The sequence below is a fragment of the Diuraphis noxia genome, unplaced genomic scaffold (genome assembly GCF_037042655.1).
Source record: "Diuraphis noxia isolate RWA-SAM2 unplaced genomic scaffold, SU_Dnox_SAM2 contig0004, whole genome shotgun sequence".
Classification (NCBI taxonomy): domain Eukaryota; kingdom Metazoa; phylum Arthropoda; class Insecta; order Hemiptera; family Aphididae; genus Diuraphis; species Diuraphis noxia.
The window spans coordinates 49,234,550-49,256,577 of record NW_028301714.1 but is presented as its reverse complement, the minus strand read 5'-3'; the positions used below and the strand labels follow the sequence as shown (position 1 = coordinate 49,256,577).

The following is a 22,028-nucleotide window of genomic DNA, read 5'->3' as shown; positions in this document are numbered from 1 at the left end:
TCTTGTTTGAATTATTAAATTGTTGTATGATTAGTTTTTGCGTTGTATTCGTTTCATTTTTACGTCGCACACGGCGATTGTGTATTATTATTAATATTGTTGTTTTGTTTGTTCTTTGGCGACCGGCGCGAGCTCGTTCTCTCGTCTCGGCATTCTCGCTACGCTCGACCAAGTGTTCGCTCGCCTTGTGTTTTTCGTCGTTAGGAAACGCGGAGTGTTTCGTTCTCTATACCCCACGCATATTAATTGTTACCGGGCTGCCTTTGTGCACCTTTAGTTTGTATGATATTTATGTTGTTGTTTTAAATAAAGTATTTTGAAACGACGTCGTTCGTTAGTTAGTTAAACACCCTTTTGCCAGCCTTATGGGCTTCAGCCAAGTCATACTTTCGGGGAAAATTCTAAGTGATATGTTATATATGATATACCAGTATACTACAATCTACATTCACTAGATCCCAACCTTTGGTAGGTAATGACTAATAGGTATATTAATGTTAGATATTTTGAAACATACAAATCACGTTTGTTATACATAGTGTTTGGTATATGCTGTAACCGTGCGTCAATCTACTTTAGTTATTAGACGGATATCACCGCCATTCTATATTTATCTGGACAGTGGATACACAAGATTTCAATGATCCTTTTAGAACTGAAGTGGGATCTCCATTAAATTTATAGTGTTTTGTATAATACCTGGTACTTTTCACGCAGTCTTTACTCTTTCGACTGCTTAAGAAAAACATGGTCATAACCATTATCTCTTATTTAAAGTTATCTCCAAGCTGTTCAATTCTTAATCAAACTTAAAAATCATCAATTATTAATATCAATGTTAAAGCCTAATTGGATAAATAAAAAAAAGCAAAGTACATAAGAATAAAATCAATTGTTCAAGTTATTGTAAGATAATTTATAAAAAATATATTATTAAAAATGTTTTAAATATAATAATATACTATAATCTGTGAACTAAAAATGGGTCATTAACAATAATTATCTTAACTAAATTAAACTATGTAACAAAATAAAAACATTTCATACATTTTTTTTTTAATAAAATTTTCTCAACACTACATATCATTTTAAAAGTAATGATAATAACTGAATTTAAAGTATAAATCATCACATTTAATAACATTTGATCCCAATAACATAAAAATGAACACTAAAAGTGTATTTAATTGATTTTATTCAACATCTCTGTAAGAATTTTCTCAAGTTTACGAGAATCAGCTGCAAAATTCCTTATACCTTCAGACAACTTATCATTGGCCATTTTGTCTTCATTCATTTCCCAGCGGAATTTGGCTTCATCAATTTCAATTCTTTTCAAATCTGATGCTTTACCTAAAGTCAAATAATTCATTATTCACAGCTTGTTTTAAATTTAATATTTAAATGAATATTTACCATTCTTCACCGTTAAATACTCTGTGAGTGGCTCATCAGACAATTCTAATTCCTCAAGTAGCTTAGGACTAATTGTTAATAAATCACATCCAGCCAATGCTTTGATTTCACCTAGTTTAAACATTTTACTAATAATATAAATTAATTTAATACACATAATGTAACAATATTACCAATGTTACGGAATGATGCACCCATTACAACGGTTTTGTAGTTGAATTTTTTGAAATAATTGTAAATATTGGTTACTGATTGAACACCTGGATCTTTTAAAGGTTCAAAACTTTTCTTGTCAGTGTTTGCAACATGCCTATATATTAAATGGTTATTTTAATATTTTTCAATAGTATTTAAAGTTATGTAAGAAGCAGTAAGTTCAGCAGCTACCAGCATTTTACTCATATAATATTAATATAATAATAATTGTAATTCCAAGAAACCTTTTCTACATAACACAAAATATACGTTCATACAAATAAAATTGAACAGCAAATTAAATATATATTTTTAACTTAAAAGTAAGTAAGCACAATATACTTTAAAAAATTCATCACAGTCCAATCTATGATCACTCCAAATTATCAACATACAAACAGCATTAAATTTTACTGAAAGGAGTACAAAAAATAATAACCATATAATGTAAGATTATGTTGTGAGAGGGAGGAGTTTTGGAATAATATGTGAGCATTTTAATTAATATTGGTTACATGAAATATACAAAAACTAATAAGTATTATAAAAAACTAATAAATTAATATTAAAACAATTTCACCTAAATGGTGGAAAAAAGACAAATTAATTCCAAATAACAAAAATATTGATACAGAATGTATAATATCATTATGCTAGGAATGAAATCCCATGTTTATGGAACACAACATGTACAGTCATAGTTTATAAAAAAAATTGTCAATGATTGAAATTTGACATTGTATCTAGTAAACGAAAATAATATTATAAGGAATATGAACAAGAAAAAGTGGTAAATATTTAAAATTAATCAATTAAATTTACCAGTCCAAAATACGACCAACGAAAGGAGATATCAAAGTGACATCGGATTCAGCACAAGCAATGGCTTGATAAAGTGAAAACAATAAAGTTAAATTACAATGTATTCCATATTCTTGTTCCAAAACTCTGAAAATTATTTTAAATAAATATTTAAACATAAATTTGTATCAATAATTAGTGAAATAGTTAAAATACTAACTTAGCTGCTTGAATACCTTCCCATGTAGAAGCTAATTTAATTAATATACGTTCTTTGGAAATTCCAACTTTTTCATACATTTTAATGTATTTTATAGCTTTAGCAATACTTGCTTCTTTGTCAAAAGACAATCTTTAAAAAAAAAAAATAATAGTTATAATTAAAATAATGTAATAAATTATTAGTCATATTGTATATTAAAACATACCTAGCATCAACTTCAGTAGACACTCGTCCTGGAATTAGAGACAGAATTTCAGTACCAAATAACACAACAAGATTATCCATGGCTTCTTCAGTTTGTTCTTCAATTGTCCTGTGATCAGTATAACACATTTTAAAACATTGATTCATAAATATAAAAAATGATCATATTGAATACCTAGAGTAGTATTAGAAATAATTGATATATTATGTTAGTAATCAGATAAGTCATGCTATTATAATTTATAATACACATTATTAGTATCAATAACAAAACCTAATATGTACCAAGTATAGTATTATATGTTTATAAACAAAAATAAATTGCATGTTTTTCATCAATGAACATAGATCAGAAATAATATATCCAAACAAAATTTATTAAGACATCTTTCAAAAAGGCATTACAAAACGATTGTACAATGTTAAAAATACTTAAGGGGATTCTGTCTTTGTCTAACACACACATAATATGAGAATTTTGACACGTTATACTTCTAACACAAAGATTGATCTAATAAAGAGATGAGAATTCTGAAAAAAAATATTAGAAATATTTGTCAAGACAACTTACGATCAATTTTACCATATTTTTGGTTTAGAAATTGTACAGACAAAAAAAATTTTAAATCAAAAATGCTGAAGAGATTATCTCAAATACACTGCTGTGTATTAAATCTGTTTTCAGAAATCTTATCACTTCACTAGATAAATTGGTATGTTGGAAAATAACACATTTAATGTTGTATGTTGCATGTGTGATAAATAAAGACAGAAAAATCAGCACTTCCTATTCCTTTAAGAAGACACAACATAGGTATTCACAATAATACATTTAACTCTGTAATTTTTAAAATTAGAGTGAATTTACCTTTTATTAAATCTAAAGGCAAGAATATTATCCAGGGAATCATGTAGGATTTTATTGATATTGTTATTTTTAAGTAAGTTATGATAGTTTTAAAATGTATACAAAAAAAAAACTTAAAAATGGTCATAAGCTACATAAAAATAATAAATATATTCTAGCTTTTACATTTTATGTGAGGTAAATTTACTCTAATTTTAGAAATCACAGAGTAAAATATATTATCGTGAATGTAAAATTTTCTGCAGTACGTTTGTAACAAGGAGAAAACAAATATCCGCGTGGTGTTTTCTTAATATTATAATTATGCTGTTTGTTATTAATTTAATTTATAGTTTTTTTTAATGTGATGTATTGCATTTACATGTATATTATATATTTTGTATTACACTTAAGATTGCTTAACTTGTTTTCAAGTTTGAAATGATTGAATAATATGTTACAGTTTAATTTAAATTGTCTATTGAATCTACAAAAAAAAAAACTGATAAATGTAGAATTCATACTAACTTTCCATTTGCAACCGCTAATTTCAGAGCTTTTGATATCAAATCTTTGTACTGAGGCATTTTGGCTGCAGCTAGAATAAGACTTGGGTTTGTGGTAGCATCAGTAGGTTTATACTTTTTCATGGCTAGAAAAAAGTTTGAATAGATTATATAAATGAAATAATTAGTTAACTTGTTACTAGGGATGGGCATGAAATACGAATATCTGAATATCTGGATATTCAATTCAGGATTTCCAGAATTATCAGGATTTATGGATTTGTATTTTATGTTACTTAAGACATACAATTATTTTTAATGTCTGGTAAAATAAATTATTTTATTTTATTATGATGAAAATTTAACAGTAAATTAATATGATCCAAGTTTTATGATATCACCGGTACTTAAAATGCGTTCAAAATTTGGTATACCTATGTTATAAAATTAAAACATTATTAGTATATAAAAATGAGTCATTGAACAGCCAAATCGAGTTGAATTATTCGGATACTCTGGATAATCCGTAAAATCCGGACTCACTAAATCCAATTTGAAAAATCTGAATAATTCTGATTTTTTAAATCCGGATATGCCTACCACTACTTGTTACTCATTGTTGATAAAAGTTATAAAACATACTAAAAAATATAATTAAGAAAATTTTAAAATTATTTTAAAAAAACTAATAACGAATAGGTATATAATATTATTTATTAATTTATTATAATCTTTAAATTTATAACAATTAAATTGGAGTCTTTCAACATCAGCTTCTTTATCTAATTTATGTCGTATAATTTGTATTCCATTTAATAATCAGACTATATTTTAATTTAATCAATATTTAAAAATTTTAAACTAAAAACATTGTATTATATTTAATAACCCTTTTAATAATGTTGTTTTACCTGCCTACACCATATAATATTCATCAAATGTACAAAGTTCAAGGGCCTTTAAACTCAATATGAGATAAAGAAATAGAACATTACTATGGGTTATATTTTACAACAAAAAGCATAATGACGACTACAATATTATAACGGATAAGTAACCGTAATTTTATAAGTTACAATTAAAGCTTTCTACAACTATTAGGATAAGTAGTAGATATGCTGTTATATATACCTACCAAAATTTTACTCTGAATTATAAAATATATAAAACATTTTACAACAGCACTCCCACCTTCTTAGGCTTACTTTTACTTTTTTTAAATATTGCAAAAACTCATTTATTCTTTGAATTATTTAGTGTTGTTACAGATAAACTATCTACATTATACAACTGGGAGACTTGAAAGTGAAAGGAACTACACAAATTAGGTGAATAGGTATATCAGATGAACTAAATAGTCGCTTTATAAATTATTAAGACTTTTAGAAGCAAATTTTAAATAATAATGTTTCAGATCGATTAAAAATCTAATGATTGACTGGTACCTATAAAAATAAAATATTAAATTATAAGCATCCAACTAGTGGCAAAATTCAACAGGCACCTAAGTGCCTTAATAACAGTAAGCGAGTTGAAAGTTATAGTAATAATTAGTAGGGTGTAAACGTTTAACACAATAACAATTATTGATATATTATATTATTATAGGTATTTCTGTCGTAGAATACTAGAATACCGGTTAGGTAATTACTTATTAGATACGTACTTTCAAAATCTCCCGTGTCAGCCACAACGACAGTAAAATTCTTGAGCTGACTCAGCGACGACATTTTTGACTTCTTAGGGGACGGTTCTGTCATTTTAATAAAATATTATGTAATGATGTAAAATTGGATCGATGCTCAAAGCTGAAAAGCTCAAATACGAGAAAAACGGTTTATCACCTACAAACAGTAACTCAAACGCGGCAGAACCGCTGACCAAATGTAAACTAAAGATAATGGTAATTGGCAATATTGCCAAATGGCAAATGCCAGGACACGTCTGGACAGGACGTTATGATTATGAAATTAAAAACATATGTTAACCTCCAAGTGAACTCTACCACAGCAATACTGCCAATCGACCGGCCAAATGTTGACAGTTTGGCCAATAGCCGTGGAAAGCAAGGTACTGGGCAAGATGATGGTGAAGGTGAAAAGAATAAAAAACAGGTTTGTTCAATGAATTGTAATTTGTTATTGTTATTGATCTCGGACTTACTGATTAACGTTCGCCTTCGCTCCGCTCGTTTACTGAGCATCTGGGCAAAAAGTCTCTCCCTATTACTTAAAAAGTTGAAAATCATTAGTTCAGACACGGATATAGTATCTATATCCGTAGTTTTGGCATAAGTTTAGTAGTTAGTAAATGAGCACAAAATTTGACATTTAGGCACCTGAATGTTTTGGGAATATTTATTCAAAAGTTTATGGGTAGGTATGCCATAGTTTACATGAGAGAACTTATACCTATAATAATCATGCATTAGGGCTCTCAGTTTACACTTGTGTACTAGTTCTGAGGGTAAAACCTAGGTACCAAAGCAATGCAAAACTGCTAAGACCCTCTGTCGTGATATCTACAATTACTCCTCATCAATTAGTAACCGGAAGTCACAATTTGAGAGTTTTAAGAGTTATGAATTTTAACCACATTTTCGAAACGGAATAGGTTTCGAACTAACTTTTCACTAAACCAGAAATATAATACTTAAATAAATAAATTATATAATATTATAATAGGTACCTACAACCAACATGATTACATACATTTACATAAGCATGCCCAATAAGGCTGGGCAGTCAAACATAACATCATGTATTAACACACAAATCCCTAAATAACACCTATATATACTAATCACCATCACCACTAACTTGTAAAAATTAATTCATCTAATTTATAACAAACGTATAAATACTAAGATTACTGCTTAAAAATTATGTCAATTATGATGATATTGAATATTGAGGGGAGGGGAGGAGGTTCACACAGTATAAATGTATAATAGTCAAGTGCCTACCCAGGTACTGACTACCTCATGATAACGCTTATTTAAATATCTTTAAATCTATAAACTCCTATAAATGAACAAGACCAATACAATATGATTAGAAAATAAAAAATATAGGTAACGATTAATAATTATCATACAAAATTGGCAATAAAGACAGATCTGAATGATTTCTTTCAATAAATGAACAATGAGTTGTGCACACAAATTAAAACCTAAAAGTTAAATTACGAAGCACATTGAGAAAGAGACTTTGGCTTCAATTGATTTCAAACGAAACGAAAAATTTACAAAATTATAATTTGAGAATACACTTATGACTACAGCATGTAACGCCTAGAGAATTAAATGCAATGAAATATTAAAATTATTAAAATCATGCCTGAATGAATATCAAGAGAGCACTTTGGTATTAATGTTTAAAAAATTGTATACACGATCATTAATTAGAGATAAATTACAAAAAAAACAATTAGAAAAAGGGTATTGGCGACCATAGGCAAATGGATTTCAAGAAACAAAAAAAAAAATTGAAAAAATATAATTTGAGAATACACGCTACACACTTCAGTATGTTATGTCAAAAGAGTTAAATGCAATGCAATATTAAAAATATTAAAATCATGCCTGAATGAATAAGTAGAGAACACATTGTTATTAAAGATTAAATATTATTTACTCAAAATTCAACTAGAGTTAAACTACAATAAAATTTGAGAAAGAGTGTATTGGAGCCCGCAGGCAAAAGTATTTCAAGAAGCAAAAAAAAATTTTCAAAAAATTAAAAAGTAAGTATACACACTGAACACTGCAGTGTGTAATCTTAATACAATAAAACGGAAAAAGACTATGAATAAAAAAAAAATTATGATAGAATTATTATTGAGATAGTGAATAGTTATTAAATTTTAAAAAATTTGGGCACAAAAATCAACTACTCAAAAACTAAAAAAAAATTGAGAAAGAGTGTATTGGCTCCCGCAGGCAAAAGTATTTCAAGAAGCAAACAATAATTTTCAAAGAATTTAAAATTATGTTTACACACTGAATACTACAGTGTGTAATCTAAATATAATTAAAAGCAAATTGACATTAAATAAAAATAAAATCATGATAGTATAATTATTTAGAAGGTGAATAGTGAATAATTATTAAATTAAAAAAATTGTTCCCAAAAATCAACTACTCAAAAACTAAAAAAAAATTGAGAAAGAGGGTATTGGCACCCGCAGGCAAAAGTATTTCAAGAAGGAAAAAAAATAAAAAATACGTATACACACTGAATACTGCAGTGTGTAATCTTTATACAATAAAACGGAATAAGACTATGAATAAAGAAAATCATGATAGAATTATTATTGAGATAGTGAATAATTATTAAATTTTAAAAATTGTGTGCACAAAATTCAACTACTCAAAAACTAAAAAAAAATTGAGAAAGAGGGTATTGGCGCCCGCAGGCAAAAGTATTTCAAGAAGCAAAAAAAAATTAATAAGTATGTTAACACACTGAATACTGCAGTGTGTAATCTTAATATAATTAAAAGCAAATTGACATTAAATAAAAATAAAATCATGATAGTATAATTATTTAGAAGGTGAATAGTGAATAATTATTAAATTAAAAAAATTGTTCCCAAAAATCAACTACTCAAAAACTAAAAAAAAATTGAGAAAGAGTGTATTGGCGCCCGCAGGCAAAAGTATTTCAAGAAGCAAAAAATAATTTTCAAAGAATTTAAAATTATGTTTACACACTGAATACTACAGTGTGTAATCTAAATATAATTAAAAGCAAATTGACATTAAATAAAAATAAAATCATGATAGTATAATTATTTAGAAGGTGAATAGTGAATAATTATTAAATTAAAAAAATTGTTCCCAAAAATCAACTACTCAAAAACTAAAAAAAAATTGAGAAAGAGGGTATTGGCACCCGCAGGCAAAAGTATTTCAAGAAGGAAAAAAAATAAAAAATACGTATACACACTGAATACTGCAGTGTGTAATCTTTATACAATAAAACGGAATAAGACTATGAATAAAGAAAATCATGATAGAATTATTATTGAGATAGTGAATAATTATTAAATTTTAAAAATTGTGTGCACAAAATTCAACTACTCAAAAACTAAAAAAAAATTGAGACAGAGGGTATTGGCGCCCGCAGGCAAAAGGTTTTCAAGAAGCAAAAATTTTTTTAAAAATTTAAAAGTATGTATACACACTAAATACTAGCGTTTGTAATCTTTAATATAATTAAAAGCAAATTGACATTAAATAAGAATAAAATCGTGATGGTATAATCATTTAGAAGGCGAATAGTGAATAATTATTAAATTTTAAAAATTGTGTGCCAAAAATCAACTACTCAAAAACTAAAAAAAAATTGAGAAAGAGTGTATTGGCGCCCGCAGGCAAAAGTATTTCAAGCAGCAAAAAAAAATTTTCAAAAAATTAAAAATTATGTATACACACTGAAAACTACAGTTTGTAATCTTAATATAATTAAAAGCAAATTGACATTAAATAAAAATAAAATTATGATAGAATTATTATTGAGATAGTGAATAATTATTAAATTTTAAAAATTGTGTGCACAAAAATCAACTACTCAAAAACTAAAAAAAAATTGAGAAAGAGGGTATTGGCGCCCGCAGGCAAAAGTATTTCAAGAAGCAAAAAAAAATTAATAAGTATGTTTACACACTGAATACTACAGTGTGTAATCTAAATATAATTAAAAGCAAATTGACATTAAATAAAAATAAAATCATGATAGTATAATTATTTAGAAGGTGAATAGTGAATAATTATTAAATTAAAAAAATTGTTCCCAAAAATCAACTACTCAAAAACTAAAAAAAAATTGAGAAAGAGTGTATTGGCGCCCGCAGGCAAAAGTATTTCAAGAAGCAAAAAATAATTTTCAAAGAATTTAAAATTATGTTTACACACTGAATACTACAGTGTGTAATCTAAATATAATTAAAAGCAAATTGACATTAAATAAAAATAAAATCATGATAGTATAATTATTTAGAAGGTGAATAGTGAATAATTATTAAATTAAAAAAATTGTTCCCAAAAATCAACTACTCAAAAACTAAAAAAAAATTGAGAAAGAGGGTATTGGCACCCGCAGGCAAAAGTATTTCAAGAAGGAAAAAAAATAAAAAATACGTATACACACTGAATACTGCAGTGTGTAATCTTTATACAATAAAACGGAATAAGACTATGAATAAAGAAAATCATGATAGAATTATTATTGAGATAGTGAATAATTATTAAATTTTAAAAATTGTGTGCACAAAATTCAACTACTCAAAAACTAAAAAAAAATTGAGACAGAGGGTATTGGCGCCCGCAGGCAAAAGGTTTTCAAGAAGCAAAAAATTTTTTAAAAATTTAAAAGTATGTATACACACTAAATACTAGCGTTTGTAATCTTTAATATAATTAAAAGCAAATTGACATTAAATAAGAATAAAATCGTGATGGTATAATCATTTAGAAGGCGAATAGTGAATAATTATTAAATTTTAAAAATTGTGTGCCAAAAATCAACTACTCAAAAACTAAAAAAAAATTGAGAAAGAGTGTATTGGCGCCCGCAGGCAAAAGTATTTCAAGCAGCAAAAAAAAATTTTCAAAAAATTAAAAATTATGTATACACACTGAAAACTACAGTTTGTAATCTTAATATAATTAAAAGCAAATTGACATTAAATAAAAATAAAATTATGATAGAATTATTATTGAGATAGTGAATAATTATTAAATTTTAAAAATTGTGTGCACAAAAATCAACTACTCAAAAACTAAAAAAAAATTGAGAAAGAGGGTATTGGCGCCCGCAGGCAAAAGTATTTCAAGAAGCAAAAAAAAATTAATAAGTATTTTAACACACTGAATACTGCAGTGTGTAATCTTAATATAATTAAAAGCAAATTGACATTAAATAAAAATAAAATCATGATAGTATAATTATTTAGAAGGTGAATAGTGAATAATTATTAAATTAAAAAAATTGTTCCCAAAAATCAACTACTCAAAAACTAAAAAAAAATTGAGAAAGAGTGTATTGGCGCCCGCAGGCAAAAGTATTTCAAGAACCAAAAAATAATTTTCAAAGAATTTAAAATTATGTTTACACACTGAATACTACAGTGTGTAATCTAAATATAATTAAAAGCAAATTGACATTAAATAAAAATAAAATCATGATAGTATAATTATTTAGAAGGTGAATAGTGAATAATTATTAAATTAAAAAAATTGTTCCCAAAAATCAACTACTCAAAAACTAAAAAAAAATTGAGAAAGAGGGTATTGGCACCCGCAGGCAAAAGTATTTCAAGAAGGAAAAAAAATAAAAAATACGTATACACACTGAATACTACAGTGTGTAATCTTAATATAATTAAAAGCAAATTGACATTAAATAAAAATAAAATTATGATAGAATTATTATTGAGATAGTGAATAATTATTAAATTTTAAAAATTGTGTGCACAAAATTCAACTACTCAAAAACTAAAAAAAAATTGAGACAGAGGGTAAGAAGCAAAAAATTTTTTAAAAATTTTAAAGTATGTATACACCCTGAATACTGCAGTATCTATATATTATACTATATATATATATATATATTATACTATATATACTATATATATATATATATATATATATATATATATATATATATATATATATTATATTATCTTAATATAATAAAAATAAAAATAAAAAACTATAAATTAAAATAAAATCGTGATAGATTTAAGACTGCAGTCCATAGATTATGAATTAATTAATTAATTAATTTTTGATTATATTAAATTATTAATTAATATGGAATTTAGTGAAGGAATATAGAAATGATGAGTTCAACTCATTCGTTCAAGTTGGAATGTACTCGTGCTAAAATACAAGATGCAAAAATTATAATAATGAATTAAGACTGGTCGCTATGGATTACAGTCAATTTTAAATTATATCACAAATAGTTTTGTGTATATTAAATTATATGATTATCAATGAATAATATTTGATCAGAAAACTCATTTTTTAATATGATTGACAATTGTTACAATTTTGTGTGGAAAATACTGGTAGTGCATTAGTCAGGCTTTAGAATCATGTTAAAAATTACTGTTATATTATAATTAAAAAAAAATTATTATTAATTATTTATTTAAAAATCATAACAACGAATTAAAAATTAATAAAAAAAAATAATTTACATTTCCTTGGTAATTTTTAAATATTTTCTTTCATTGTCATGTTTACAATATCGAATACCTTGATAGTTAATAGGAAAAAATCATTGCAAAGGTTTCGACTAGGTGATGATATTCAACTATCATCACCTATGCTTCAACTCACGATAGTCTTTATAGGTACCTAACCTAACCTTTATAACTTAATTAACCACCTGCTTGTCACGCGGGGAAGGCAGTGCCGTAGCCAGGGTTAGGATTTGAAGAGGGTAAAAGTGTATACAGTACTATACACTCAATATCTCTCTCGGAAGGCTGACTACGTCACTGGGTTTAATAAGTATCAATCTGAATGTTTGCAGTAAAATAAATAGTATTTGGGTAACGCGTGACAAACCGATGGTTAACTAGGACACTTTGAATAAAAAGATCCTTAGTTGGTTTCCGATTTAAGTGTTTGCTACCTAATCAAATTGATCTCTAGATTGTTGACCTCTTAAGAATATTTCTTATTATTAAAATATTGGGCTCCTTTAAATATTTTTTGTCCCACTGGTTTTATACGAATTCGGTGTAAATGCCTCTTAGATAATATATAATGGATGGAGTGATTCCCATCTGTTTGGTGTATATATAATTTTGAGCACATATTTAAGAGACGAATGTTTTACTGAGATCCGAAATGTGTGCATTGTGTATATACGTGATGAGAACAGTCTGCATATAGGGTCATCCATAGTACATATTATTTTGTTCTAAACAAAAAGTGTGATTGGGAGTATGATTGGACGTAAATTGTATAAGTAATAACTAATAAGTATTAAAGATTTATCTGTATATATGTCTCCGACTTACAAGTCCCGTTGAAGAGAATTATTAACCTTTTATTACTATCAAAAACTGATGATCCTATTGATAACTACTGAACATACATTTTTTATGTTTTGCACTTGTGAGAATATCTGCATGAATACAGGTGAGACCTCATCAAAGCAAAACAACTTTTAAATATAGCTTAGGAATAAAAGTGGGTTATTTAATATTTTCTAAATTCTGCCCTCTTCAAACAATAAAATTAAAGTTATTACTCTTTACCGGCTCCAAAAACGTCATGATAATGTTATTTTATTTTTATATGGTAACTAAAAAAGTGACCCTCAACACTAGGAGTTGAATTATTACAATTTCAAATATTTTTTAAACAATTATTTCTACCATAAAATATTATTTTTTATTATTTCAACATAACATTTTTCTGTGTGATAGGTAATTTTTTACGTTTACAGTGTCTGTATTTTTTTATGTGAGAAAGATAACGTCTAGAATAAATATTAATCATCTCAAATTACATACTTATTGTTTAATATTATTATTGAAAAGTTGTAATACGAACTCTAATATTTTGTATAGACTTAAGCAATGTACAATTGGATATATATTGTTTTTATTATTACATAATACACTTTTTTTTTTTAAATAAGTGCTGGCAATTATGGCCATATTACGTGTGTTTGATTATTAACACGTGAGTATGTGGGGCAAGGATTTGTCACTAAGAACCCAGGTGGTGGTCACCCATCCAGGAGCTAGTGACACCAGGTGATGCTTGACCATGGCAAACTATCACGTCACACCAGCCCCCAACATACACTTTTTGTGTACCCATATTGGCCATATTTATTCTAAATAGAAATGTTATTTTTGGTATTCTTACATTAATACGACTATTGTGTGCATAATATACCAGGCCAGAGGCAAATTTTTTTTCAAGGCATCAACTGCATAACCGGGTTTTACAATTTTGTTTGATTCACATGTAAATAGGACGAGGATTCGTCACTAAGAACCCAGGTGATCGCGCATCCGGGAGCTAGCGACGCCGGTCGATGTGTTGACTTCAGAACAATAAGTGACTTCCGCCAACCACTATACCACACCAGGCCCTAAATTTACTTTTCAAACATATGTATACCATAACATAATCTATTATATGAGATAAATTGTATTTGTAGGTCTATTTTTCATCAAGTTCAAGAATGTTTTTTGTTTATATAGATATTAATTACAATATGTATGTCACTTAAATTATTGAATAGGTAATAAATACCTACGGCAAAACTATAATTTTATTTTTAGATTTCTAAAATCTTAAATTTAAAAAGTCAATTAGATTAGTCAAAAAAGTAAATGACGAAAACTAGTATAGTTTCTAATACTTGACAAAAATTAAATATCTAAGAATGACTATATTTCTCAAAAAGTTACCTATCACCAGATCTTATTTCTTTCCGGTATGAGAGATTTAAATTAATTTTATATAACTAATAATAAAAGTTGCTTTTTAATTCGTTACGTAATCTTAACTACGTTCAAAAGTTGTTTTTCTTTTATTCGGAAAAATTACTATACCTAACGAATCTTTATTTTACATAATTTTATGCCTACTATTTGCCATACCTACTCTAGAATATCATCATCCATCTAAGTTAAACAATATTTTGACTTATTTTATTATTTTCTTATACTTCTTAATTTGTATTATATATCTTATTATATATTTATTTTTAAATATTTATTGCAAACAAAGATTCGCTTTTCTAAGGATATATAATATACATTAGCCATAATCATACAATTCACACTCAGTGTGTTCGAATAAGTGTTGATGTAATAAGTATTAACTCAATTTTTACCAAAAGTTATTAAATTTTTCAAATATTTTTACAGAGGCCGGGGCATTACATGCGAAATATGAGACGCCCTAAGATGCGTAGGTTCACTTAAATAGTTCTAATAAAATTTAAAGGTATGATTATTATCTAGAGCCTCTCACAGACCCGATTTTGAAGCGAGTTATGTATATTTTAAAATATACATAACTTGTCTAAAAATTAAAATATTGTAAAAAGCCTATATGATATGATGTTCTAAATAATAATCTAACCATTCATTCCACTCTAATTTTAGAAATTATTAAGATTACTATTTATTATCATTATTGTGTACGAACAATTTGTTATACTGTGAGTGGGTTAGAGAAAGAAAAAATGCGTCAACATCCTCTTAACCGATTTAACCAACCTACTCTTTTTATTCTATCCAATAAGTCGAAGGCTGTAAACAGGGTCGGCTTTTGATACGATCGACGTGTGCGATGGCACAGGGGCACCAAAATCAAGAGGGCGCATGGTTGCCTGTTTATATATTTAAAAAGAGGGTGAAAGGCGCCGAGATAATACTTGCACTGGGCGCTGAAAAAGCTAGAGCCGGCCGTGGTTGTAAACCTATTAACTTTAAACAATCAACAATCAAGAACTTTTTCAATTTGATAACACTTAAGAGGATGTCAGTGTATTTATCTTTTCTCTCTCTGACCCACGCACAATATAGCAAATTTTACGTTCACAACAATGTAATCGTAATAATTTCTAACATTAGAGTGAAATTACTTAATTTAAGGGTAAATTTTAATCTAGAGCATCACATTTGCTTTTTATTATATAATAAGAAAAAGCTGATGAGTAATGAGTTGCTCCTTGCTCTAGATCATAATCTTACCTTTCATTTAACTCTAATTTTAGAAATTAATAAGATTAATTATTATTGTTATTGTGAACAAAAATATCAATATAATACACGTGGGGTAGAGAGATAAAAATGCACTGACGTCCTCTTGACAGCCAACTTTCTCTTTGTATTCTATCCCATAAGTCCAAGGTTGTAAACCTATGACTATTCGTAGTTTCAGCCAAAGGATCGACTGACCTTTGCATTTCAAGATTCTTTCCTACATATTTGACATCGTTAACATAACTATCCTACCTAACTATTCCCCCTTCTCTCAACTAACTTAACCTAACCTTCTCACCCTCTCACCGTTTCTCTCAACCACTCACACACTCTTTCTCTCTCACCCTCTCTCTATTCCCCCTCTCTCTCTATCTCTCCAACATCCTCTCTCTATCGCTCTCAACTTATCTTCTCTACCACTCTCTCTCGTTCACTATCTCTCTTTCTCTCTCTCTCTCTCTCTCTCTCTCTCTCTCTCTCTCTCTCTCTCACCCACACTCCCAGTGTCTCTATAGTACCTACAGGTCATCGTACCTGATAATCGGTGAAAATATTTAAATACCAAGGAAAATTACAAAAAATATTCAAAAAATATTATACCTAACCAATTCGGTAATTTTTAACATGACTTTAATGATAGCCAGAATAGTTTCATTCCAGTAGTTACTATACAATTAATTGAAAAATTTCGGGAAATGTGTCACCTGATCAATAACAATATTAAAAGGAAACCTACTAGGTAGCATATTTTTTGTAACATTAAGTATTTATAAAAAGTCAAAAATTAAATTTACCACCGAAAATAATATAAAAACAAACTTACCTCAAACATCGACTCTTTCGGGCTTTGATGGAATCCACGACGTATGAACACTGCGGCGCCGACGGGAGAACGTAAAACTGAATTGAAGTCTGAAAATATTATGATTTATGAAAATAAAATCATACATAATGCAGTATATCATTTCTGCTTTACTAATTGAAATTTTAACTTTAGAATCTATCATCGATTGCGTCTTCTGCAACGACTTTAACAATAAATTGTCATAGCACCGTATACATTATATTATATTATAAATAATAATATATTATTAAATCCGTAAATATTAATATAGATACATAAAATTAGAAAAATAAACGCATATAAAGTAAATATAAATAAGTCTGGACAACAGTTATTAGACATTAGTTAGGTAACTTAGGTAACTATATTTCGATAAATTATATTTCTGTTACTAAGTACGAACATGTTAATCAAATCATTAAAACTATTGCAGTTAAGCTATAAACTGACTTTCAACAATTTAATATACTATTTGTTTCCCGTACTAAAAGCAAAGAAAAAATACTAAAATTATTGTTAAGCTTAATAATTTATCAACTGAGAAAGCATTTTTATAAGTGACCAAAATAAAATAAGCCATATTCTATCTAGTAATGGAAAAACGAAATACAAAATGAATTATATGTATACATTTTAAGTTACCTACATATTATTTTAATTTAATTTAAATTTCAAATTCACGGCTTTAGATGAAATTATTTTAAAAGATTTAGATTATTTGAATATAATGTAAAAAAAATGATATTGAATATTTGTTCAGTTATACTTTTTGTGATACTGACATCAATATTTTTAACATAGATATACGTTGTAAATTTTCAAACTTCGATGAATTAGTATTAATTTTTTACGCTTATAACTCTAAATTTGATGTTATCATTCGTATTAAAACATGGCTATTATATAATTTTAATTTTGCTTTAGATGGAAATCAACAAACTCAATTGTCGTAAGAATAAAAATGACTGAGTATTGAGTAACCAAATTCCTTAAAAACGATCTTAAAAAATAATAATAGGACCCATAAGGTTCTAACTGATTTTAATTCTATGGAAAAATATGTTTTGATAAAAAAAATAAATCTTTGACCAATATTGGTATCTATAGCTCCCCAGACAGAAATATTGATAATTTTTTGATTACTCTACATTTTTATCTTGAACACTTGAATAATAATCAAATATTTTATAAAATATAGAAGGTGATTTAAACATAAATATTATAGATTCGAAGATATTGAATGGGCTATCTTAGTTACTAAGACTTAGTATAATGGTAAGCCATGATTTTATCTCTTGTATAAATAATCAAACACATTCATTTGATAGATTATTTATAAAATGTCTGTTATTACTTGTATATCAACATAGGAATATTATTTCAAAATGTAATCATAATTTTAATACCAGGTATAAAAAAAAATGTTAATATAGCTGATAGATGTTATAAAAATGTTAGTTTCGAAAGTTCCTTGAATACTGCTATTATATATTATATCGTAGAAGTTAAAGAATTAAATATTAATAATTATGATTTTAGGAGTTATAAGCATTTTAAACATTTTAAAATTAATTTAAGTTATATATCTTCACAAATTATTAATCTTAAATATCTATTATAAAACTGTATTCTTAGTAAATTAGTATACATTTTCTTTATGTATAACTGTCCGTATTACAAACTTAAATTTAAGAAGTAAAACTCCAACACAAGATTTAAGCTTATAGAAGTTGTGAAAATTTTGCTCGTCTAACTTGAACGTATTAGCAAAAAAGAAAATCGTAAACTAAAATAAAAAATTAAATTAAATTAAAATAATATTTGATTTTTATCTTTCCTACCTATAAACTATTAGTGTTAATTTATGTTTTAAATATTGTATTCAAGACCTTATTGGTTTTATACGAATATAATATTTCTTCACTAGCAATGGTAATTCAATAAAGTAATGTATAAAGTGTTTACATGTGTGGTCAATATATAGTTTGGTAAATAGTGGTAATTAAGCGAATTTAGCGAGCGACAAATTTACTTAATCTGCATCTACAAAAATATTTAAATGTTGGGCAGTTCTAAAATTTTCTTAGCGCAAGCTCTGGGTAATTGCAGGTGTCTAAGTTATAGTTATCTACTAGAACTCGAGTACCTATTCCGTTTCATTTTTATTTTAATATTAGAAGGATCAATTATAATTGCTTATTAGTTGGTGTATTTATTTTATTTCAATAATTTGTATATATATATATACACATGATTTATTAATTTTTAATATATTGAGTTTTAGAAAATATATAACACATACGATTCTAATAAATAATAGAATTAGGTACATAATACAATATGTAATATACTAATATATAATATACATAATTACGTAATATACTGTAAAATGTTGAGAGAAATTATAACTCCTGTGTGTATGTATACTACACTAATTATACAGATACCTATAAGAGTATAAGGTATATTTTTCGTAAACGAGCACACACCGTGGTCATCACTATAGTTAGAACTCAGGATAGGCAGTTTATCACTCGGTGAACTTTTTTTTTTTGTACAAGGTTTTATACGATATGTACACATATGGTGAACAACAAAGGTTATATTGTTTATTATAACTATAATATACCTAATATGACAATAAAATGTATGTTGTACTAAAACTAAATTAATAGTTTCCTATAACTTCTAACATTGGATTTAGAAAAAAAATACCAGTTATAAAATAAAATTGTGTCATATGAGACATGAATTATGACTTATCAGTTATAAAAAGTATTAATTTTTATATAATTGAACCAAAATTTCTTTATCAAAAACCTATCTAGATAATTAATTTATAATTGTAATCACACTCTACGCTTATGGCAACCAGAAAAAAGACGAAGTTCGAATGTTATACATTTCAAGAATAAAATATGCGTCTACGAAACTTGGATAGCATATTTTTTGTGATATTAAATATTTATTTTCAGTCTTAAATATAAATTTAAGCCCAAAACAATAGGTATGAAAACAAATTTACCTTAAATATCGATTCTTTCAGGCTTCGATGGAGTTCGTGACGTGTATACAGTATGCACTCCGACGCGACGCTGACGTAGAAACGCATCAGATACTGATGAATTGAAGTCTGAAAATAATGTGATTTAAAAAAAAAAATTATTCGGTATGCAGTATGTTTTTCGTTCATGTCTGCTTTGCAAGCTAATTGAAATAATAGAATCCGTAATCGGCAGCGTCTTCTGCAGAGACTTTGGCAATCGCCATAGATTATATTTAATTAAGTCAATTGTCAATAAAATAAATCCATAGATATAATATATTTCTAATAGAACTTTTATATTAAAGAAGTCCGCGTTTACAATTTGTTCATTGAAATAATAAAATGTGATTAAACAATTATACAAAAAAATGCATAATTTTAAATTAAAATAATGTATAACAGCTTGTATATAATACTTATAAATAGTACTTAGGTATTACGTATTTCAATCATTTTTTTTTTTTGAAATTTATTTATTTTATTGTTGATAAAGTGATTAATATGATGTTTAAATATTAGAAGATGCACATACAGGCCCGTATTAACAAAAATTGTCGCCAGGGGCAACATCAAATTTGCTACGGCCGTCCCCCAACCACTAAAAAAAAAAATTTTACTTTATTGATATTTAGGGTTGCCATACGTCCCGGAAAACCGGGACTGTCTCCGGTTTTCGACTTTGTGTCCCGGTGTCCCGAAAAATGTTTTCGGGACGCCTATATGTCCCGGTTTTAGGAAAAAATGTTTAGTGTTTAATTTTGACAATTTTTTTTTCGTATAATAATTGAAATCGAGAGTCAAAATGTTATTGTTAGAGATAACAATTAATTGATAAATCCATAAACTAAATATAAAATAATATCGGGAATATTTGAGGACAACAAACGAGTCGTGTGCAATGTGCAGTTTACGTTTTATTTTTATATTCGATCGATAATCAAACGTCCATATCCATGATACGGGTGATACAGAGGCAGACTAATGACTTTTATATCAGTAGAACATACTACATAGGTCGTAGCCTAAATTGTTCGTTTTTATTATTTTATTTGTTATTATGGCCCCAAAAAGAAAATGTCAGTTTTGTGACGAATTTAATATTGTTAAATATTATTAAACAATAAATTTAAAAAAAAAGTTTACATTGTTAATTTGTTACAGTAAAGTGTATAAGTTATAACACTATCACCTATTGTGTAATTTTTTTAATACATACCCAATGGCTTATATAATTTAACGATATTTATTTCTAAATGTATTTACTATTTTTTTTGTCTGTCCCGGTTTTGTTTGATGAAATTATGGCAACCCTATTGATATTACACAATTGTAGAAGTGAATAGAGACATTAATATAAAATAAAACTCAGTACAATAACCAATATATAATATTATTTAAAACAATTTTTAAAATGACACAACTTAAAAGATAAAAATATTCAATTAATTTATTACTTCATAACTTTAAATTCTAAATTTTTGATCATCTCAACATTTTGCCGCCCCTAAATCTAATTTTTGTATTGCCGCCAGGGGCAATTGCCCCTCTGAGCCATCCCTTAAATACGGACCTGTGCGGCTGTGCACATACATATTTTTACTAAAATCTATTTTTTTTATCGACTATTATATAAAAATGTTGATTAAAATAAATGTGATTACTGCTTTTCAAAGTTGTGTGTAAAATGAAAATAATAACTGTTAAATTTTACGACGCATAAGGATGTACTGTGTATAATCCTATTTATAAAAATTATTATTATTATTATTGTTCTATAAGTGGGCCGCGGCATACCTATAATAACGAGTAAAATACTTAAAAGTAATTCGACAACCATAGGTATAGAGCTGCTGTGTAATCGTACCAATAGAGGTATAGTTGTTTTCCATATTTTTATATGCATTTCACGGTTGGGTATAAAATATGTGTCTACGGCGCTTGTCCGTTTCGAAAAATGTATTAAGTAGGTATTAAAGCATTTGCAACAAAGGAATATTAAAAACTTACAAAAATATTGACTCTTCTGGTGAAACTTCTATTTGTGCGGTTACCTACCATGAATGTCATCATCTACTAAAAGTAGGTGCAATGTGCAATTTAGTGTATTGATTTTTGTGCGATTATTAATTTACCCGAACAGAATAAATTTAATTGCGTTTTGCCATAGGTTTATACTTTTACAGCCTTACAGG

General features: G+C 27.1%; 2 protein-coding genes across 3 annotated transcripts; both read right to left on the bottom strand.

Annotated features, from left to right (window-relative positions):
* Positions 1-873: 873 nt before the first annotated feature.
* On the bottom strand, positions 874-6,035 carry Taldo (transaldolase). The gene is made up of 8 exons (XM_089226647.1): positions 5,859-6,035; positions 4,215-4,338; positions 2,841-2,948; positions 2,633-2,764; positions 2,434-2,559; positions 1,590-1,726; positions 1,417-1,527; positions 874-1,353 (listed from the first exon to the last, which is right to left on the bottom strand). Exons 1-8 carry the CDS (start codon positions 5,950-5,952, stop codon positions 1,184-1,186), a joined length of 1,002 nt encoding a protein of 333 aa, XP_089082773.1. The 5' UTR covers positions 5,953-6,035; the 3' UTR covers positions 874-1,183.
* On the bottom strand, positions 5,859-21,976 carry LOC149056148 (uncharacterized). 2 transcript variants are annotated; one of them, XM_089226648.1, is made up of 4 exons: positions 21,844-21,976; positions 19,816-19,923; positions 16,770-16,858; positions 5,859-6,420 (listed from the first exon to the last, which is right to left on the bottom strand). In XM_089226648.1, the coding sequence occupies exons 1-4, from the start codon at positions 21,904-21,906 to the stop codon at positions 6,084-6,086; spliced, it is 597 nt and encodes a 198-aa protein (XP_089082774.1). In that variant the 5' UTR covers positions 21,907-21,976; the 3' UTR covers positions 5,859-6,083. The 2 variants fall into 2 exon arrangements, with proteins under 2 accessions (XP_089082774.1, XP_089082775.1); XM_089226649.1 differs by lacking the exon at positions 21,844-21,976 and adding an exon at positions 20,454-20,549.
* Between the last annotated feature and the right edge of the window lie 52 nt (positions 21,977-22,028).

Excerpts from the sequence above, each read along its gene's own strand:
- LOC149056148 (XM_089226648.1), bottom strand. The coding sequence starts at position 21,906 with ATGATGACATTCATGGTAGGTAACCGCACAAATAGAAGTTTCACCAGA. Across the intron at positions 19,924-21,843 it reads CCAGAAGAGTCAATATTTTT|ACTTCAATTCATCAGTATCT; the intron begins GTAAGTTTTTAA and ends CATTATTTTCAG. Across the intron at positions 16,859-19,815 it reads TGAAAGAATCGATATTTAAG|ACTTCAATTCAGTTTTACGT; the intron begins GTAAATTTGTTT and ends TAATATTTTCAG.
- Taldo (XM_089226647.1), bottom strand. The coding sequence starts at position 5,952 with ATGACAGAACCGTCCCCTAAGAAGTCAAAAATGTCGTCGCTGAGTCAG. Across the intron at positions 4,339-5,858 it reads TGACACGGGAGATTTTGAAA|CCATGAAAAAGTATAAACCT; the intron begins GTACGTATCTAA and ends ACTTTTTTCTAG. Across the intron at positions 2,560-2,632 it reads GAAGGTATTCAAGCAGCTAA|AGTTTTGGAACAAGAATATG; the intron begins GTTAGTATTTTA and ends AATAATTTTCAG.